At 38.7% G+C, this 21218-nt stretch overlaps 2 protein-coding genes and 1 pseudogene across 2 annotated transcripts; 1 reads left to right on the top strand and 2 right to left on the bottom strand.

Annotated features, from left to right (window-relative positions):
- Window positions 1-5561: 5561 nt before the first annotated feature.
- LOC130736231 (early nodulin-like protein 6) lies at window positions 5562-6645 on the bottom strand. Its single transcript, XM_057588075.1, has 3 exons — window positions 6444-6645; window positions 5729-6027; window positions 5562-5636 (listed from the first exon to the last, which is right to left on the bottom strand). Exons 1-3 carry the CDS (start codon window positions 6643-6645, stop codon window positions 5562-5564), a joined length of 576 nt encoding a protein of 191 aa, XP_057444058.1.
- A 335-nt stretch (window positions 6646-6980) lies between these two features.
- LOC130737782 (uncharacterized membrane protein At3g27390-like) lies at window positions 6981-13164 on the bottom strand (annotated as a pseudogene).
- Window positions 13165-16607: 3443 nt separating this feature from the next.
- Window positions 16608-17896, top strand: LOC130736230 (uncharacterized). The gene is made up of 2 exons (XM_057588074.1): window positions 16608-17445; window positions 17487-17896. The coding sequence occupies exons 1-2, from the start codon at window positions 16608-16610 to the stop codon at window positions 17894-17896; spliced, it is 1248 nt and encodes a 415-aa protein (XP_057444057.1).
- Window positions 17897-21218: the final 3322 nt, after the last annotated feature.

Genomic DNA, 21218 nt, shown 5'->3' with positions numbered 1-21218 from the left:
ATTCTTGACGGTCCCGCTCATGCGGAGGAACAAGCTCTTGTAGTTCAAGAGGCGATCGGGGATGAACCCGCTGATTAATTCATGTCTTTGTAGCATCGTTTTGTAATCTTAACAATTTAATGCCCTGTTGTTTTATGTTTTTGCATCCCGCCATTGTTATCATATTCAAAACATTTGTCTAATGGTGCTTGCATGTTATGTCGAATTTTAGTATAAATCGTTTGTTCCATTATGAAAACTTAAGTTTTAAATTCAAATAAAACAGACGTTAATAATTAATCCTAGACTTAAGGTAAGCAGAAAAGGAATTAAAATTGAAAACATTTTGGGATGCAACGAACTGGCTTAGAACTTAGTTTATTGTACATTGTTGTGAGGTCGTTTCATTCGCGCCTCAAATCATACTGCGACTCTTTAAGCGCGAACCGTGTGCCACTATCCAACATATAGCTGGCGTGACCAGCCTCGGTTTGGAGATGTGAGCAACCAAGTCACATGAAGCGGCTCCTAGCTCGCTGAACAGTGTGGCCACTATCCAACATATAGCTGGCGTGACTAGCCCAAGTTTGGAGATGTGAACAACCAAGTTACATAAAACGGCTCCTAGCTCGCTGAACCGTGTGGTCACTATCCAACATGTAGCTGGCGTGACCAGCCCAGGTTTGGAGATGCAGCTTACGTTGCACAAAATCGTCTTTAATGACTTGATCACATATTCTCTGCCTTATAAATGGCCATGGAGAATTGTGTATATTCGAGATATCGACTCGTAAAATCATTCCTTGAGACTTGTCATTTAAATCATTCATTTGTCATTAAAGTCTTTATAAACTCATCATAAAACATAAAAGAGTGGAGGGAGGGGGTGGTTGCTTTTGTTGTCCATGGTTTGGACGCCTTCTTAAAAACTCCCCTCGCGGGAAGGAAAAAGAGTACGTCACTTATTATCGCCCCTCGTCATTCTCGATCAACTGTTATAGAAGCGGAGGTTGGCGGTATTCCACGAACGTGGGATGCGCCGCCCCTCCAAAGTTTCCAAATGATAAGCTCCCTTGCCGACCTTTATGAGGACCCTAAATGGTCCTTCCCAGTTTGGGGTGAGCTTGTTGTCGTCAATCGATCTTGTCTTTCTTCGGAGAACCAGATCACCTTCTTCAATTTGCCGCGGGACCACCTTTGCACTGTACCGCCTAGCTGCCCGCTGTTTCACTATCCCTTAGGTGGGCGGTTTCTCGGACTTCAGGAAGGAGATCCAGACTCGCTCTCATATTAACTTCATTCTCCTCTTCATTAAAAATTTCTACCAGCCAAGTCTTTTCACTCAACTCTATTGGAATCATGGCATCCTCTCCATAGACTAACCTGTAAGGGGTCTCACCCGTAGCTGATTGAGGAGTTGTGTTGTAAGACCATAGAACGACTGGTAACTCGTCTATCCCTGTCCCCGTGGACTCACCACACCTTTTGCGCAACGCCTTCAGAATAACCTTATTGGCAGATTCTGCCTGACCGTTTGTTTGCAGGTGCTCCACTGATGAAAACCTTTGTTGTATTCTCAGTTCCTCGCAAAATTGTTTGACCACTCGACTAGCGAATTGTGTGCCGTTGTCAGAAATAATGATTGACGGGATTCCAAATCTGCACACCAACTTCCTCCAGTAAAAAGACTTGATCTTTGCAGCTCCAATGCTAGTCAAAAGCTCAGCCTCGATCCACTTCGTGCAGTAGTCTACTGCCATGAGAATGAACCTCATCTGGCTTCTTGCTTTTGGAACGGTCAGAATAAGTCGACTCCCCACATTGCGAAAGGCCAAGGGGCCACCATGGTGGTTAACTCCTCCGGCGGGGCCTTGTGAAAATCTGCAAAAAGGTTACACTTCTCGCACCTTTTAGCATACCTTTTACAGTCGGTCCTCAAGGTGGGCCAATAGAATCCCGCCCTTAGGACCTTGGTCGCTAGTGATCTCGCTCTGATATGCGTTGCGCACACTCCTTCATGAATCTCGCCAATTATCCTCTCGACTTGATCTTTTGGTACACATGCTCACATTGGGTGTGTGTGGCTTCGCTTGTAAAGTTGCTCGGCGACTAGGGTGTAGTGACTAGCCTCGGGCCTCAGTTTTCGGCTGATGGCACTTGCATCTATTTCATCATTCAGAACCTTCAGAATTGGATCCATCCACGAGTCCGGCGGGTCGTCGATGACCATTATTGATAGAACATTTACGCTTGGTCCCGACAGAGTTTCCTGGATTATGGACTTGTTGTTTCCTGGCCTCCTAGTACTTGCTAGTTTTGCCAACACATCCGCCCTAGTGTTTTGCTCCCGCGGAACGTGCTCGATGTCCACCTTTATAAAGAAAGTCATCAACTATTTAGTAGTCGCCATATATCTTCCCAGTTGCTCGTCTCGCACCTGATAAGTTCCCAACACTTGTTTGACCACAACCTGAGTCACTTCTGATTGACAATGCTTTTACCCCGACATCCAAGGCTAGTTTCAAATCCGCAATCAGAGCCTCATACTCGACTTGGTTGTTTGTCGCCTTGAATTCGAACCTTAGTGACTGTTCGATCTGACTTTCACCAGGTCCATCCAGCACAACTCCCGCCCCGCTGTATTCGAGGATCCATTGACTAACAAAATCCATGGAACTTCTTCCTCTAGGGCTGCGGCGGGTGTCAGTTCTGCAACAAAATCCGCAGGACCTGTCCCTTGACCGCCCCTCTCGGCTCATACGTCACAAAATATTTTGTTAGCTCCACTAACCAAGACACCGGACGTCCCGCCAGATCTGGCTTCCTTAAAACTTGCTTCAGGGGTAGATTAGTGCGCACCACCACCAGGCAAGACTAGAAGTAAGCACGAAGTCGCCTTGCCGTTGTAATCAAGGCAAACTCTGTTTTCTCAATTTTTTGATACCTTAGTTCAGCTCCTTGTAATGTTCTGCTGACGAAGTAGATTATGTTTTTTCGTCCTTCAACTTCCTGAACCAAGACTGAGCTCACTGCTATATACGTCACTGCCAAATAAAGTATCAATGGGAGCTCTACATTTGGCTTTGACAAAACGGGTGGTGTTGACAAGAGACACTTCTACCGTGCGAAAGCCTCTTCACACTTAGCTGTCCACTGGAACATCGCGCTCTTCCAGAGACACTTGAAGAAAGGTGCAGACCTTTCGCCTGAGTGAGGGAGGAATCGCGATAAAGCTGCAATTCGTCCCGCCAACTTTTGGACTTCATTCACATTCGCTGGGCTGCGCATTTCCTTAATAGCCTTGCACTTATCAGGATTCGCCTCAAATCCCCTTTGCGAGATCAGGTACCCTAAGAATTTTCCACTTTGAATACCAAAAGTACATTTTTCTGGGTTCAAACGGACATTGTACTTTTGTAGTTCTCCAAATGCCTCGGTGAGATCAACCTCATGTGCTCCACCGGACATTGTTTTCACCACCATGTCATCTACGTATACTTGCACGTTTCGCCCCATCTGCTTGTTGAAAATCATATCCATCAACCGTTGATAGGTCGCGCCCGCGTTCTTGAGCCCAAAAGGCACGGTTTTGTAACGGAAATTGGCCTTGTCGCCATAAAAAGTTGTTTTAGCTTCATCCTTTGTGTTCATCCTGATCTGATTGTACCTTGAGTACGCGTCCTTCAAACTCAGCAAGGCGTGACCTGAAGCTCCATCGACAAGCTTGTCGATGCTTGGGAGCGGGTAAGGGTCTTTGAGGCAGTTCTTGTTTAGGTCCGTGTAATCTGTGCACATTCTCCATTTACCATTCTCCTTTTTTGCCACGCGTCAACTCCGTCACCTGAGCTTGCAAAGCCTCGTTCGCTCTTTGCATCGTGTCGAGTCTATCCAAAATCTCCTGTAGACCTGGATTCCCACCAACATTTGCCGCCATGCGCGGTTGTCCGGTAGCAGTCAGCAGTGGTGGTGGTTCGTGCTGATCCATTGCTGATCTCGCCGCAACCGCTCTTCTGGTAAATCCAGCCAGCTCTCACTCTAGTGGGACTGAAGGTGTTGTCGTCGGCCCCACGATGGGCGTCAAAAAGTGTTACTACACGGCCAAGAGCCCCCAAATCGGAGGGTTTATGGTCTAGGGTTCCGAGCCGCAAACACAATAAATGTAAATAGAAATGAGAACCTGTCTATTCAATGAAGTCTTTAGCCTTTTATAGTGGGGCTGTTACATTAACCCTAAGCTATTACATATGGGCCTCGTCTACATTCTATTGGGCCTTATCAATAGTCCACAACTTATCTAGGATATCCAAGGTGTCTGCGTGCTTCCCATTTTCTCGCCAACCCGTGGTTCCGTAACCATAAGGTCTCGCCAAGGGCATGCTTGGCGGGACCTGTCCAGTAATACTCTTGCTTTGTTCCTCTTTCTTTTACCTTCTCAGGTTCTTTTGTTATTCTTGAGCTGTATTTGTACAAATTATTTAGCACATGTGGTGCTCTTATTTATATCATTAATTGGCTTATTAAAAAAAATGTTCATGGTTAATGGGATTATTGATTTTGGTGATATAATAATTATTTTGGTGATATAAAATCTGGATTGAGGAAAGATGATCTGAAATTTTGGGTTTGAATTTGAGATTGTTTTGGAGAGAATGAAGCAACCCTAATATGAAGATAAAGAGAATGGAGATGGTTTTGTGGGCTGAAGATGAAGATGGAGAGGATAATGATGACTATGGAGGTTGATGTTGCTGGGAAGAAAGAAAGAGGATAGATTCAGGATAATTGCTTGATTTTATTTTATAGTTTTTTCTAATATTTTTTAATTGATTTTTTTTCAACCGTAGGAACTAAATTGATAATGTCGGGAGACCAAATTGAAACCCACGTGGCACATAATGTGACACATGTGCATTTTCCGTCCTAAGGAAGAACGACAAACTAAGATAGGGACTCATATGACCGACGTTAACACTTTCAGGTCATTTTTAAACCATTTTTGATGTTAAGGGACCAAAGTGAAGGGATCAAGTGAGGATTCACTCAAAGAGTCAGAAAAAGGACCGCAAGCAACCCCCCCCCCCCCAAAAGCTGGCGAAAGCTTTGAATATGCTTTCTAGTTCTTTTATAAGCCATTGATCCGTTTCACATGTTCAAAATCTTGAGTAGGCTGTGAATTGACGACTTGACGTAATGATTCCTAGGATGTGATAGCTTTGAATACACAATTTCTGATTTTATTTATTTGAATTGAAGAATCCTCATGACTACTCAGTGAAATTTGTTTCTTTCCCTACTCAGTAATAAACAGGGATTACAAATCAAAAATCATTATGATTTCAGAGGACAAGAAATTGCTTAAAGGTAAGACATTTTGATAGTGATTTCCCATAGCCAAGTTCGTTACTAATGAATTGGCACGAGCCTTTATTAATAGAATGTAGTGGATTTGCTTAGCAGGAACGATGGAGTGAATTGTCGAGACAAGTTGGATGGAGTGAATCCAAGTAAAGTGAGAAATTGAATGCATCATAACTGCTAAATGATTAAAGAAACATATGAAAAAGAAATATCGTTTTAATACATCATAATAGAATGCTCACTACCACGTACGCCACATTAACTTCAACATTCTCTATGACCTTAATTATGTACCAAAGCTAGAACGGAACAGGGAAAAAAGAAAAAAAAAGACATGGACTAAGAACAAATTGCTCAAATTCTAACACCCATTTTCAAGTACTCAAATTACATAGGAAGCAACAAATGCCAAAGCAAACTGAAGGATGAAGATTTCAGAGACCCCAATTGCAGGAGCAGAGGACTTTGCATGCTGACGAAGAGACTCATCTGGAACCATCACCCTCACAATCATCTTCTGTCCCTTTTGACAGTGCCCTGAAGCACCACTGATGAAGTAGAAAGTGCCCGAGTGGTCAAGCCTGAACACAGTGTTGCCATTGTTGGAGAAGAAGGTTGGGTGAGTGGCATTGCAGTCAAAGTAATCATCCTCACCAACTTCCATCACTGAGTCCTTCTTGTACTTGAAGTCTGCACAAACAAAAAAAGAAAATTCAATTGCTCAATAACTCATTTGTTAAGAGAAAATTGCATTCACATCAGGGTTTTAAATTGCGTTATGCAACTGTAAAAGACTAAAACAGTTTGAAGTTCCCAAATCCTTAACAAATTCTTCTACAAGCATGTCACTTTTTTGCATAGAAAATGATTCATTGAAAAATTCTAGAAGATTTTAATTGCAAATTTGAAGTATTTGTCTGCAATTCCGCAACTGCGGCCACAATTTAAGTTAGAGCTTTAAATTGTAGTATGCAACACAATTGCAAGCATTTTGTAGTCCCCATTTCAGCCACTACTTGTGCGGCAGCAATTCCACAACTGTAATCACAATTTAAAACCCTGATTTACGTTGTAGTGCGAAATGGAGAGAATGATTCGGTGCATACACATGGAGTCACCAACATGGAATCTGTTCTGGGAAGCCCAGTCATTATAGATGTCAGTGTCATTGGGAAGTGGGACAACCCACCCTTTTGAGCCACCCACTTCGAACTCCTGAGAAGCCACAGAGAAACCTTGTAAGGAAGAGAAAATGGCCAAGAAAAGCACTAGTAAGAAAGTGGAAGAGCTCGCAGAGAGAGAAGCCATTGAAAGAGTTTGTGGTGAAAGTGTTACACTATGGTGTTGTGGAAACTCTGGAGTATTTGGGTAGTTTAACATTATATATAGATGTTGGTGTGGAGAAGTTGAGTTTGCAAGAGTTGGATGCGAAATGGAGGTAGTGGGTGGTTACAGTTTCAATTGTGTGTTCTGCTGATTAATTTGACTTGGTTATCTGGATCATCATAGGAAATTTGGCGGGGAAAATTATGACAGAAATCCATAAAAGAAGAAATATGCTATAATCACGGATCATGGGCCTGGTAGTTTATTCATGTACTGAATGTAAGGTACATATCTTTTTTCTTCAATTTTGAAGGTGCTACTTTTGTTGCATTTCAGAAGCATGCAAAGAACGTGGGAAAATGCTCACTCGGTCGAACGAGCTGTTCATTCTAGATAACTTTCACAATAGCCTCATCAATCTCATGAGTGAAAAAAGAATATGCATACATTCTTGTTAACAAGTAGGTGTAGATTCAGCAATTATATATCTATATTACTATATTCCAAATCCAAAGTACAGGTTGGATTGGTTGTAAAGACGGACCACTTCTCCTAGAATGTTGTATGTTTGCCCGTATGTCAGAGCTGCGTGGGTGGGAGAACGATAAATACCTATGTAACATATGGTTGTGGCCCGTGGTGATGACCTGAGTTGAACCCACGCAAACTACTCTTGAGCAAAATCTATAATTTTTTTTTTTTGATAAGCAAGATCAAAATCTATATGATAACTAGACAACAAAAGCATATAAATACTATACATATCACATATTTATTTTTCAGGATAAAATTAGGTAACATGATATCCTAATCATGAAGTTTCTGAATCTATTGAATGTTCAGAATCATGATCAGAGCCACTAGCTCTTTTGCCTTTAAAGGATTTGATGCTGATAATCCGAGGAAAAGCACTCTTTGATCTGATTATATTTGAATGTCCATGTTAATGTATTTATAAGGAGATCAAACCGCCGCTTGTAGGTCGGAAACCTTGTGATGAATTTCGTGATCCCCTGTAGCCTGTGTGGAAAATTAGTAACAAAATCATAAAAAACAGTACGAAAATTATTCAAATTAACTACGTTGGCTTGTTCTAATCTAATTTCATATGTACCTTCTGGCTAATGCATCAAGTTCAGCACGCTTGCGGTCACATTCAGGGGGTGGGGTAAAAGTTGAGTTTTTTACCCTGTTGGGATCACAATTAAAGAGAACTAATTTGCATAGGTAGTCCTCTTCTGACACAGAAAAGTTTTCTGCTTTGATTTGTTCTTTCATGACCAAAAGTGGATTAAGAAACCACTCAAAAAATTTCTCCTTTGGTCTGTTTGTGGTAGTTAGTTCAGTATTTTCAGCTACATTGAGGAAGCAAGCAAAATGATTTCCTTAAGATGTCTAAAGAAAATGCTCTTGAAAATCAGAAGCAAAAGAGACATGAGAGAAAGAGAAGTGCAAAAAACATAAAAAGGGGAGAGAAAAAGAAAATGCCGCTGGGTGCATTTAAGAGATTCAGGTTCCTACAGTTAGGGATACCCTGCATTCATGCAATCTAAGCCATCAAATCAAGATCCGTCGGTTCATATATCTCATCAACAACTGACGGTAGATATAAATTTAAAATTTGAGCCGAATGATCTTTGATTAAACGATTCAGATTGCGTGATTGCGTGAATGTAGGGATTACCTAGCTGCTCGGAATCCATTTATGCATTAAAGCTTCCGCAAATGCGGAATCCGGGGAAATATCTGACTACACGGTCTATTATATGCAGTCTTTCCTCGTTTTCACACAAGAGGCTGTTTCTAGGACTAGAACCCGTAACATAAGTCATGTGGCAACAACTTTTTACCCGTGTATCAAGGCTCAAAAAGGGAGAGAGAATAAAGAAATAAAAAAAAGACTAGAACAACATTAATTGCTCCACTTACTTATCAAGATACCAGGGGAATTGGCTTTTGCAGAGCGCAAGAGTGCCTGGAGAAGGCAATATGCTGGCAACCCAACACTAATGACTCTGCTCTCTTTACCAAACCATGTTTCTTGTATGTCTTCACTTGTGATTAGCCCTTCAGAAACAAGTCTTTCTCCCATCTGAAGACATTCCTTGCACAAGCCATCCAACAGCTACACAAATCATGAACATTGAACAATATATTCAGCAGAGAAACAAAAAAGGTAAAAACTTGAGTCATGCCTCATTGAACACAAAGTGTGGAAAAGAATACCTCAAATGGTTTCAACTCAGCTATACTATTTTTCAAAGAAATCGTACGCGAGAGAGTCTTGGTCAAGGACCGAGACCTTGAGAAGGAATTCGAACGGGAACTTGTCCGCGGCATTTCATCCTTTTTTCGAAATGGAGGCCTATTAAATTCAAACATAATTCAAGAGCCTTAACTGCATGTCGCAACAGCATGTAATGTATTAGGAAGCAGAAGAGAACAAAAACCTTGGGAAGCAGGATCTTTGAGGCATGTCAAGAACATCATTACTGTATTCATCATATAGGGACAAAGCGGCAACAATGTACCGAAGGCCATAAAAGACAGAAGTCTCCTGCATTTCAAAGACAAAAAGCACACATCTCATGCACGTGGCAAAGGATTTAGATGAACAAAACTTTTTGGTAGACTCATTAAATGTTCAGTCTCAGAGTGACGTATTTATCAGAACCATAGTTATGTTCAGGATCTAACTAAGGTAGTGACTGAGGATGTGACCATGTTAGCAAGAGACCCATCCATGCTTTCCTCTTACCAAGCAGTGATTGTATGGTGGTAATATTCTTTATTATTTGGATTTCACTTCAAATACCATTTCCACATTTTTTCTATAACATAATATTTATTATCATTATATCATAACTCTGCCAAAATTTATGATAGAAATGGTTAAGTTGTCAACTCCTTAAGGCTAATCTTTCCTTGCAGAAGAGTTGAACACCAAGCCCTCACCTCAAGTATAGGCATTGGCTATCTATACATAATATTATAATATAAATTTTATACAGGTGGTGTTCCCTAAGACGAATCAAGAATTGAATGCTGAGATTTGTCCACTGGCTCTAAAGGTTGAACATTGATTTATCTGAACCTTCAATTCCCTGAAACACATCATTTGTCTGTTTTTTGAATAGCAATAGTCTAGAAAAGCATATGAGCCGCCAAGTATGCCTCCCATTAAGAGTTCGTTCGATTTACCGTTAGAAAGCATGAAAATAGGAAAAAATAACACATCCTAAGGCACTTTTGCTGAAGTACCTGCTATTTCAGTGCATTGTGATATGTTATTTTCTGATTTTGCACTTTCTAATGAATGGTAAACCAAATGAGCTCTAAAATTTTACGCATTTCACTCATTAGAAATTCACTGTTAAACTTTAAAGCATGCATCACATAATAGGCTATTAGTAACAACAGTACCAATAGAGAGATGTAATCTTATATGAGAATTTACCTCATAGGCAACAACACCTGCACGGACACCAAGAATGATACTAGCTATTACTGATGCCAGAACTGCCCCAACAACAGCCAGTGGCCACAAAAGGATAGCAAGGCCTGCAAGAGGCACACATATTGTCTCCAAGAAAGGTCCTTCGCGACCAATGAGGTCGTGAAGCAAGCGATTCCACCCTTTAAAAAGCATGTAAGGGCTTTTGTATATGGCAACAAATGATATAACAGGCACATCTATAATGATCCCTAGAACTGAAGCCACCACAGCACCAGGAACATAAAGTGGCCTGAATCGAAACAGAGAAACCTCTTAGAATTTCACAGCATAAGATCCTAGAAAATGCCAAATGAAACATGGAATTTCATGAGTAGTGTGTTTATCTAGAAGATTTTTTTAAAGCCACTATTTTGTTTTTGCATGTAAGTTCCCAAAAGCTCACTTCTTTGACTTTCCAAGAGGCAGAATGGGATAATATATGGTTAAATCAAGCATAGACCAAAGATGCACCTCAAACACAAATGAACAACAAAGAACAAAAAAAAAAATACAATTTGGTTTCACCTGCTTAGCAAAATTTGTAAAGAATCCAATATTCTGTAACAGTTAGTAATGAGAATCATGCTGGTCATAAAAGTTTTTATACATTACATTTTAGTAATTATTTGGAACTACATTTTCAAAAAAAAATAATTTAATTGGAACTACATATCTGATGAAAAGAATTTTCATTCTCAAAGAGGCTACCTTGTCTTTGCTATTAGTATGACTATGCTTAGCATGAATGATGCATGAGTAAAATCACCAGACCAACACAACCAAAGTAAATATGAAAATCAGAAGAGAAATGCTGCAACGATTTTAAAGAGTAGATGGTTCAGAAAATAGATATATGTAGCTACTTTGACAATACCATGAGCACATGTGTATGATGTATGTAAAATTGGATATGTATACAACAATTCCAAGTATATATGTTTTCATCAGGGAGAATATAACAACAAACTGAGAAATATAATGACATAAAACCTGATTTCATAATATCTCCCATTTCCCTCTTCTTTTAGGTCATCCATAACCGAGAAATAGGTATGGAAGCATGCATTTCCTACATCCTTGACAATATCAAAAGTCTTTAAAACAGTGCTCCAGGTTCCATCCTGTTGGTGCAACATGAAATTTCTGAGTTGAACAGCAACAGGAAAATAAAATAACAAGGATTTTATTAAGTTCAGAAATAAAACATACAATAAAACAATGGACAATTTTGTTCTCTTTTCCTCCTTCTACAGCTTCAAAAGTAGCAACTATTGGTGAAAAAAATCCATAGGCTGCTCCTCCTACAATACTTCCTACAATGCCAACCACTGGCCACAAAATCAACAGCGCCGGAAGCAGACATGTGCACATAACAAGCTTAAATAAAGGCCCTAATTGTTTGGATCTGTAAGTTAGGGAAATTAATAAGAGGAAACAATTACAAATATAAATCAATGAGAAAAAACTTGAGAGGCTGGAAACCAAGGAAAGCACCTCACAACACAGTAATATGTCCAAATGCAATGTATGACCCAAAGACCAAGTATGATAGCTGAGTTCCCAATAGTCATTATTAAGCATATCAATGGGCAGAAAATAACACCTGAATAATTAATAAAGTTTGAGAGTGAGTTAGGTTTCCAATCACGAATATCATCCAGAAACCTTTGTATTTGGATACGGATCGACGAGCACTCATTGGAGCTTATCTAGTAGACAAGCTTCAATAAGTGCTCTTTGGTCCGAATCCAAATGGGCTCATATTCAAATAGTTCTAAAATATAATATACTTTGATTGTCATTCATAGTCATTCTTCTTTTCTTTTCTTTTATTAAGTTTCAAAATCCCGCATTCACATCAAATTTATTATATGTTGTACTTAATAAACAAGTAAAAGAGATTGATCATCAAAAAAACATTCGAAGTTCGAACGTTTTCCTTTATAACATACAAATATACAATCAGGGAAACATAATTTGAAGTGTATTAGATTGTCATTAGTTAATTAAAATGACTAAGGGTATGTTTGGATATCAATCGGCACTGGTGCAAATGGATGTTAGCACTCACTTTGAGATAAAATGTGAACAAACCTCTTCTTAGGATGAAAATCCGTTCACATTACACTCAACTGGAATCCAAACACACTAAATCAGCAACAAATATATATCAAAAGGGAATACATGTGATGTGAGAAATACCAATGTTCACTCCACAATTGTAAAATGAAAAGAAAACTAATTAATTCTAGAGAAGAAAGATTTACTATTTTAAACAACTTGTAATTCAGAAAAAGAAGTATGCATAAGCGTTTCATTGCACAATTGCATTTTGTAAAGTGATCACCATGAAACTGCTTTCTCTTGTGTGCAATTTGCATTTCCTAATAAAAAACATGCCAACGTGAACCCCATTTAATACAGAAGAATGGAACCACAGTCATTGACATTCACCTTTGATGTGGCCTAGAAGCCAAAGGCCGATGAAGTAAGGAAGAAAGCAGATAAAGCTCCACAGAGAAGCCCAAAATTCAACAGGAGGTTCCATTACACGCCCACTCAGATCCTTGAAAACCACAAATACAAACTTACCTAGCTTTGAAAGTAGAAAAGAATCAAAAGATAGAAATTTTGGCCATTTAATCTTCACTAAGAGAAGATTGGGATACACATGCACCAGATGCTACAATAAACCCCACCTTTCTGTATGCACACTAGTTAACTTAATACAAAAGCACGCATTTCTCTTCATTTTGCGCCTATAGGTCATAGGTGTAGAAAAACAACAGATGGTTGATTCCTAACCCCCACTTTCTTCCTTCTCTGGAATTTGGTTTGTGTATTTGAAATACACTGGGGTTGTGTCTTTCAAGTTTTTCTTTCTTGGAGAATATTGAAACAGTTTAACTCTGAATTGATAGAATGGAGAAGTTATATATATATGTCACAATGAAGGAGCATCAAATTTCCAATCCCTCCTTTCTTGTGAGCATCCATTATTCGTTTGTGCTCAGCTTGGGCTTAAAGTAAAGCTAAGTGTTTGTATGATCAGTTGCCATTTGTTCCAATTTGAGAAAGAAAAAGGGACTTGGACCAAAAAACAAAAGAAAGAAAGGAAAAGGGACCACTTTGAATAATGTGAACAAAATAACAGAGAAACAACAGTGTAGATATATGGGGAATGCTAACTTACTCCCACTTGATTTTGTGAAGGAGTAAATTAGCACCCAACACCTTTTCTTTTGGACCAAAAACTCAAACTCTCTTTCCTTAGGACAATTAAAGTGGGGTTATTTACGTAATTTTCTTATCAAATTTATTTAATTTTAAACACAATTTTTCTCTCTCATCATTTATCACCTTCTTCAATGTCCGCAGTAAAATAGTGGGCCATGGATACAGGCACCAGGGAGATGACAAGTAGAATGTCATGACAAATCTGGGTATATCAATAACTTTTTAGTGAAAATTTTCTTTTAAGAATGTTAATGACATTTTAGTCTCAGTATAAGGGAAAATCCTAAATAAATTATAAATAGTACGAAAATGAAAAACCAAGAATACACATGGCTACCTTTGATTTGTATTTATTTTATAACACTCCGAGATGATTTCTCTCAAACGACATTTTTTTTTGAAAGAACATTTTAATTAGTTGAAACCACTATTATATGGCATATTTGGAATCATAATTTGCGGTCACCTAGTAATAAAACAATCTAAGTTTTAATTTGTTTGTATATTTTGTTTTATTTCAGAGCAAGGAGGTTTTTTTAGATTAAATTTTATGCACCGACGGTGTAAATAAGTTTTACACCATCATTTTTTTACACCATCATTTAATCACATCCCTCCATTTTGTTAGCTCATAATTAATTTTGAATTTAATAATATCTAAAATAGAAAATAGAAGGTTATGATTGAATGATGGTGTAAAACTTTTTACACCGTCGGTGCATAGAAATTAATCTCTTTTTTTTTTTTTTTTTTTTTTTTTTTTGACTCAAAAGAGAAATAAGTTTGTTTTGATATTGTAATGCATCCACGTATGTGGGGCAGGGGGTCACTACTACTATAAGATAAATAAAGGGTCATCTTTAGGCTAAAAAGAAGAGGAGATAATAAAAAGCAAGGGCTCAGGGCCACTATGCATATATGGTGAGGCATGATCTGTTCATTTTTTCTATTTTTTTGTGAAAAAGATTTGGCTAAGTTTAAAAGTGATTTGTCCCAAAAAATAGAGTTGTCCTCCCAAGAAAAATGAGATCAGACTTTTTGATACTTTTCCAGTTTGATAAAAAAAAATTTATTTTAAAAGAATTTACTTTTATCTGGATGATAAATTGATAATGATAGAAATTTTAAGATCATCATTCATAACCATATATAATGATAGTTAAATACTATCATAGTTGCATAATTTAGACACTAATGGTTTGTTTGGTGGGTAAGATATGCATCTTGAAGAGTTTATTTTCGCTTATCTTATAGCATAAACGCTTATGCAAGTGTTTGAGAGAGCTATAATATAAACAGTTCATGGGTCTACCTATGAGTTGTTTTGAACTTAATTTCATAATCTAATCAGAAAGCTGGGGTTCATGCTTAATTATAACTTATTTTAAACTTAATTCAATAAAATTCTTTAAATTGATGTTTTCCCAAATAAACCCTAAGCAGATTCTATTTTAGTTTGATATATTTTGAACACGAAGAATATAATATCGAAACTGTGTCGCTTATCCAAAATTAGTGTTTTAAAATAATATTTAACAAAACAACTCAACAAAAAATACTAAAAAAACATTTTATCGTGTTAAGGTTGTTTAGGCCATATGGGAAGTGATATGGCGGTATGTGTGTAAATCTCGTCATGTGAGGCGAGTTTTATCCTCATTGAGGCGTCTTATATGCCGTTGAAGATGCCTCTATAAGGCATCTTTTGCATCTTTTGTGGAATGAAGATCGTCTTATGAGGTGCTTCTGTGCAAATTTTGAATTAATTGATTAAGTAAATTTTTTATCTCTCAAATTTCACATTTAAATCGCAACTAATGCTTTGAATAACACATTGTACTATGCAACATAACGTGGACAATTGTTTCAGTTGTGACCTTCTTAGTTACGATTTCAATTTCTTTTTCTAGGCTAAGACTTCCTCAAGTTCATCTCATTTCGTATGAGTTGACTTGGGACGACCCTTCCACAAACTGTGGACTCATCTAGAACAATACGAGACCATGTCTTTGGTGTGATGTTTAGGTCATTACCAATAGGCACCACTTATAACCACCACACTGAGTGGACATGTTGAATGTTTCCTCTACTTCAAATCTTGTTCTATAGAGGTTATATTTACGCACTTGATGTGAAGACGCATCAACCTGATTTTGTTGTATTGCTTCAATGACCTTTTGACAATATCTTTTACCATCGGCCAATTCAACTCTATCATCATGATCCCTATTTACAAAGTACTCATATGTGCATTTCATAAGAGCTATGATTGGTAAATTTATAGCACATACTAACACCTTGTTAACAACCTCAAATAAGTTTGTTGTCATGTGCCCGAATCTACAACCACCTCCATCACAAGCAAGACTCCCTTTTTCTTTTGTTATGTTATCAATTCACCGATGGATAGTTGGGTTGGACCCATGAAACTTCGTTAGTTTTCTCTGAAAATGATATGGACTAGGCTCATAACCTATATCATTAGACCAAAGTTAAGTAATGACACTTAGTGCTAAAACTGTTAACTTGCACACAAGTCAAATATAAATTTATGTAATATTATCAAGTCTTGCTTTAACTTTGTGCTCTTACATAAATGGTTGAAGATGCTAGCAATGCAGCGGATGTAGTACACATGATAATCATTTGGGGCTTGTTTGTTAACCCTTTTCAAAAAGGGTTCTCAATGTTGAGAATCAATTCAAATTGTATAATGGTTAGTTGGGCCTAATAGTTAGTTTGGTCTAATGGGCTTAGTTAGAAGATGCCATTAGCATTGGCAAGTTGCCAAGTGCAATGGCAGTTAGTGTTGTATCTGTGTAATTGTAACCGTGTGTGTAATGTTTGTAGCAAGTGTTTGTGGCACTATAAATACTACAGCAATGAATGAATAAAGTAGAGAAATTTCATTCTGCAATTATCTTCTTTCATCTTCTGAGTTGTTTCTTTCATTGTGAGCTAACAGAGTGGTATCAAGAGCTTTTACGATCTAGGGTTTGAAAGGGGAAATTTCACAATTTCCCAATTTCTGTGAGTCCTTGCTTCCTCTTCCTCAAGCTGAGGCTTTGTGAGGAAGGTTCTGCATGCGGTGCTGCAATTGGGTGCGTGCGGTGCTTCGTTTGGCTGTGTTCGGTGCTTCAATTGGGTGCGTGTGGTGCTTCAATTGGGCTCTTCAATTTCTGTGATTGTGGGTTCCTCGTTGGTGTGAAGAATGGCTAGTAACAGCAATCTTCTGACAAATCTACCAGTCTTTGATGGCAAAAGCTGGAATCAATGGAGCAAGAAGATGCATGTCATCTTCAATGTTCAGGATGTGGCTGAATATGTTGATAATGTCTACACTCCATTGGAGGCGGATCCTACACTAGAACAACGGGCAGCCTTCAAGGAGAGAAAGAAGCAAGATCAGAAAGCAATGCTCTACATTCATCAATGTGTTGATTCTAAAATCTTTGAGAAGATTTCTGAATCAGTGACGTCTAAAGAAGCCTGGGATCTGCTGAAAAAGTACTATGGTGGTGATGATAAAGTGAAGAAGGTGCGGCTTCAGGTTCTACGAAGGCAATATGAGGCACTGCACATGATGAAGAATGAGTCAGTGGCTGAGTATTTCACAAGATTGGTGGTTCTGGCCAATCAAATGAAGAACTGTGGTGATGAATTGCCAGAAATTTGTTTGGTAGAGAAGGTACTTCGCACTTTACCTTCAAAATTTGATATCATAGTCACTACTTTAGAGGAGACAAAGGATCTCAGTACCATGAGATTAGAAGATCTTCAAGGAACCTTAGAAGCCAGGGAACTCAGAATTTCTGAAAGGGAAGCTGATGATGAACATGAACGTGCTTTGTTCATTCAATCCAAGAAGAATTCCTCTTTTGAAGAAAGGAAAAAGAAGTGGAAAAAGGGTAAACAGAAATTTCGTGGCAAAGAAGATTCCTCATCAAAGGATCATGGTGGTGAAGATGATAAATTAGACAACAAGAAAGGTGCTGGTCATGAAAAAATCAAGAAGAAATTTGATAAGAGCAAGATTCAATGCTTTAATTGTGAGAAATTCACTTTGCTTCTGAATGCAATAGTGGTAAAGGGGGTCTTGGGAAGAAGCAACAATCCAAGAAAACTGATGAAGAAGCACATCTTGCACAGTGTGATTCAGATACTGAACCACTTGTGATGATGATTACAACCAATAAGGGTGAACAAACTTCAGATGTTTGGTACTTGGACACAGGGTGCTCCAACCACATGACAGGCCATAGAGAATGGCTTAGTGACTTTGATGCCACCAAGAAGACACAAGTCAGTTTAGCAGACCATAGTAAACTTACTGCTGAAGGAAAGGGAACAATTTCTCCTGTAACACCAGGTGGCAGACCTGCACTTGTGAAGGAGGTTTTCCATGTTCCACATCTGAAGTGTAATCTGATTAGTGTTGGCCAGCTAGTAGAAAAAGGGTTTCTCAGTGACAATAGACAAAAGGGGGCTGAGATTGTTTGATCCGAAGGGGAAGTTTGTGCTCAAGTCAGTTCTATCCAAGAACAGGACCTTCAAGTCTAACATAACCACTTCAGCTCCTCAATGTCTCTTGACAACTTCTACAAATCAGGAGGCGTATCTCTGCATCAAAGGTATGGACATTTGAACTTCAGAAGTTTAAGTGATTTGAGGTCTAAAAGTCTAGTTTATGGTATTCCTAAGCTTCATGTACCAGATAGAGTTTGTTATGTGTGTCTAGCTGGGAAACAAACTCGCTTGCCATTTGTAAAGAGTATTCAGTTGAGAGCTCAGCATGTTTTAGATGTGGTTTCTTCAGACATTTGTGGACCATTTGAGGTACTTTCACTAGGGGGTAGCAAGTATTTCATTACCTTTATAGAGGAGTTCAGTAGAAGGATCTGGTTATATCTCATCAAGCTTAAAAGTGAAGCTTTTCCTGTCTTCAAAAGATTCAAAGCTGAAGCAGAAAAACAGAGTGATAAGTACTTGAAGAAACTCAGAACTGATGGTGGGGGGGAATACACCTCAAGAGAGTTTGCAAAATTTTGTGAGGAGCAAGGGATTCTTCATGAAATAACAGCCCCTTACACACCTCAACATAATGGCCTTGCAGAGCGAAGAAACATAAGTCTGGTTGAAATGGCTAGAAGCATGCTGAAACAAAAACATCTTCCTTCAAGTTTCTGGGGAGAAACAGTGTGTACTGTAGCCTATGTACTGAATAGGTGTCCTACTAAGAGTTTAAATGGCAAAGTACCAGAGGAAGTATGGTCTGGCATCAAACCAAGTGTAGGACACTTAAGGGTATTTGGTTCATCAGCCTACAAACATGTTCCTGATGCTAAAAGAACCAAGCTGCAAGATAAAAGTGAGCCAGTGATATTGGTGGGTTATCATGCTACTGGGGCTTACAGATTGTATAGTCCAATGACTCAGAAATTGCTTGTTAGTAGAGATGTTTTGGTCTGTGAAAATGAGGAATGGAACTGGCAAAAAGGTGGTGATTCAGATCAGATTTTACCAGTTCACATTCAAAAATTTGAAGATCATGATGTTACTCATGATCCAGTTCCTAATGAAGCTAATGATGATCAGCAAGGTGGTCAACCGGATGCCAATTATCAACCAGAAGTTGATTCTGATATGGATAGTGGGTCAGACAATGAACCACCTGACTTGTTTGATGGTCAAGGTTCTGGTTCAAGCAATCTGCAAAATGTACAGCTTGCTTGAGACAGAAGAAACTTCCTACTAGGTTCCATGACTTTGAAATTGCAACTGACAATGCAGTCACCGAAGAAGGAGAGTTGATTCAGTATGCAATGCTAGTAGATTCTGAACCTATTGGCTACAAAGAAGCCCTGAAGGAACAAGTTTGGCATGATGCTATGACCGATGAACTCAGAGCTATTGAGAAGAACAATACATGGAAGTTAGTCAATTTGCCTACTGGTAAAAAACCTATAGATGTCAAGTGGGTCTTCAAAGTGAAATTGTCTCCAAAGGGTGAAGTAATAAAGCACAAAGCTAGACTTGTTGCAAAGGGGTTTTTGCAGAAACCTGGAATTGACTACTTTGAGGTCTTTGCACCAGTGGCAAGGCATGAGACAATCAGGCTTGTGGTTGCTTTAGCTTGTGGGAGAGGATGGTCCTTGTATCACCTTGATGTGAAGTCAGTCTTCTTAAATGGACCACTGCAAGAGGAAGTATATGTCTCACAACCTCCTGGCTTTGAGATTAAAGGGAAGGAGGACATGGTTTACAGGTTAGATCAAGCTCTTTATGGACTTAAACAAGCTCCAAGAGCTTGGAATAAAAAGATAGATGCTTTCCTTGTAGAACATTCTTTCAAGAAGTGTTCAGTTGAATATGGTCTGTATGTTAAGCACTGTGAAGGCAAGAATCTTCTATTGGTATGCTTGTATGTCGATGATCTTCTGATTACAGGAGATTCCATTCATGACATAGACAAGTTGAAGGTGCTTCTCAAGTCAGAGTTTGAAATGGCTGACTTGGGAAAGGTAGCTTACTTTCTAGGAATGGAATTTCATTACACTGATAAAGGTGTGTTGCTGCATCAAGGAAAGTATGTGAGAGAAGTTTTGGGAAGGTTCAAAATGTCTGATTGTAATCCTTCAAGGACACCAGCTGAAGTGATTCAGAAGTTTGATTCAACTGTTGAAGGGAGGGTTGATGCAACTGAGTACAACCAGTTGGTTGGATCTTTGAGGTATTTGTGTAACAGCAGGCCAGACATTTGCTATGCAGTTTGAGTTTTGAGCAGGTTCATGAGTGAGCCTCAGAAATCTCACTTACTTGCTGCCAAGAGGGTACTGAGATATGTTAAAGGTACCAGTGATTTGGGGATCTGGTTCCCTATGTATGGAGGACAAGGTAATGTTGATTTGTATGGTTTCTCTGACTCGGACTGGTGTGGTGACAAGTTGGATAGAAGAAGTACCACTGGTTACTTGTTTATGTTTCAGGGAGCTCCAATCTCTTGGGTCTCGAAGAAGCAGCCAGTGGTTGCACTCTCCTCATGTGAAGCTGAATACATAGCTGGTTGTTATGCAGCATGTCAAGCAGCCTGGCTGAGTGCTTTACTCACTGAGCTTGGAGTACAGTTAGAGGGTTCAGTATGCTTGAGGATTGACAACAAATCAACCATTAACCTTGCCAAGAATCCAGTGGCTCACGGAAGGAGCAAACATATTGAAACAAGATTCCATTTTATTAGAGAACAAGTTGAGAAAGGAAGACTGAAGCTTGTTCATTGTGGAACTCTTGATCAAGTTGCTGACGTGCTGACTAAGGCAGTGAAAGGGGACCAATTTGAAAAACTGAGACAGGAATGTGGTGTTGTCTCTATTGCTGACTTTTGAATTGAGGGAGAGTGTTGAGAATCAATTCAAATTGTATAATGGTTAGTTGGGCCTAATAGTTAGTTGGGTCTAATGGGCTTAGTTAGAAGATGCCATTAGCATTGGCAAGTTGTCAAGTGCAATGGCAGTTAGTGTTGTATCTGTGTAATTGTAACCGTGTGTGTGTAATGTTTGTAGCAAGTGTCTGTGGCACTATAAATACTACAGCAATGCATGAATAAAGTAGAGAAATTTCATTTTGCAATTATCTTCTTTCATCTTCTGAGTTGTTTCTTTCATTTTGAGCTAACACTCAAAACTGTTTTATGAATCAATTTTCAGAAACTATTTTTGGGAAGAGATTGGAGAAAAAACTTGTTTGATAATTCTAGTTTTAAAAACTGTTTTTGAAATGAAAAAATAGAAAACTTATTTGGTAAAACATTTTGAAAACCTGTTTT

The sequence above is a fragment of the Lotus japonicus genome, chromosome 2 (genome assembly GCF_012489685.1).
Source record: "Lotus japonicus ecotype B-129 chromosome 2, LjGifu_v1.2".
NCBI classification, from domain to species: domain Eukaryota; kingdom Viridiplantae; phylum Streptophyta; class Magnoliopsida; order Fabales; family Fabaceae; genus Lotus; species Lotus japonicus.
This window is presented reverse-complemented; position numbering and strand designations above follow the sequence as displayed.

Coding starts and splice junctions, on each gene's coding strand:
- LOC130736231 (XM_057588075.1), bottom strand. CDS start 6,645: ATGGCTTCTCTCTCTGCGAGCTCTTCCACTTTCTTACTAGTGCTTTTC. Junction 6,028..6,443: donor CCATGTTGGTGACTCCATGT/GTATGCACCGAA, acceptor TTGTTTGTGCAG/ACTTCAAGTACAAGAAGGAC. Junction 5,637..5,728: donor TGGCATTTGTTGCTTCCTAT/GTAATTTGAGTA, acceptor GTTCCGTTCTAG/CTTTGGTACATAATTAAGGT.
- LOC130736230 (XM_057588074.1), top strand. CDS start 16,608: ATGGCTAGTAACAGCAATCTTCTGACAAATCTACCAGTCTTTGATGGC. Junction 17,446..17,486: donor CAAGATTCAATGCTTTAATT/GTGAGAAATTCA, acceptor ATAGTGGTAAAG/GGGGTCTTGGGAAGAAGCAA.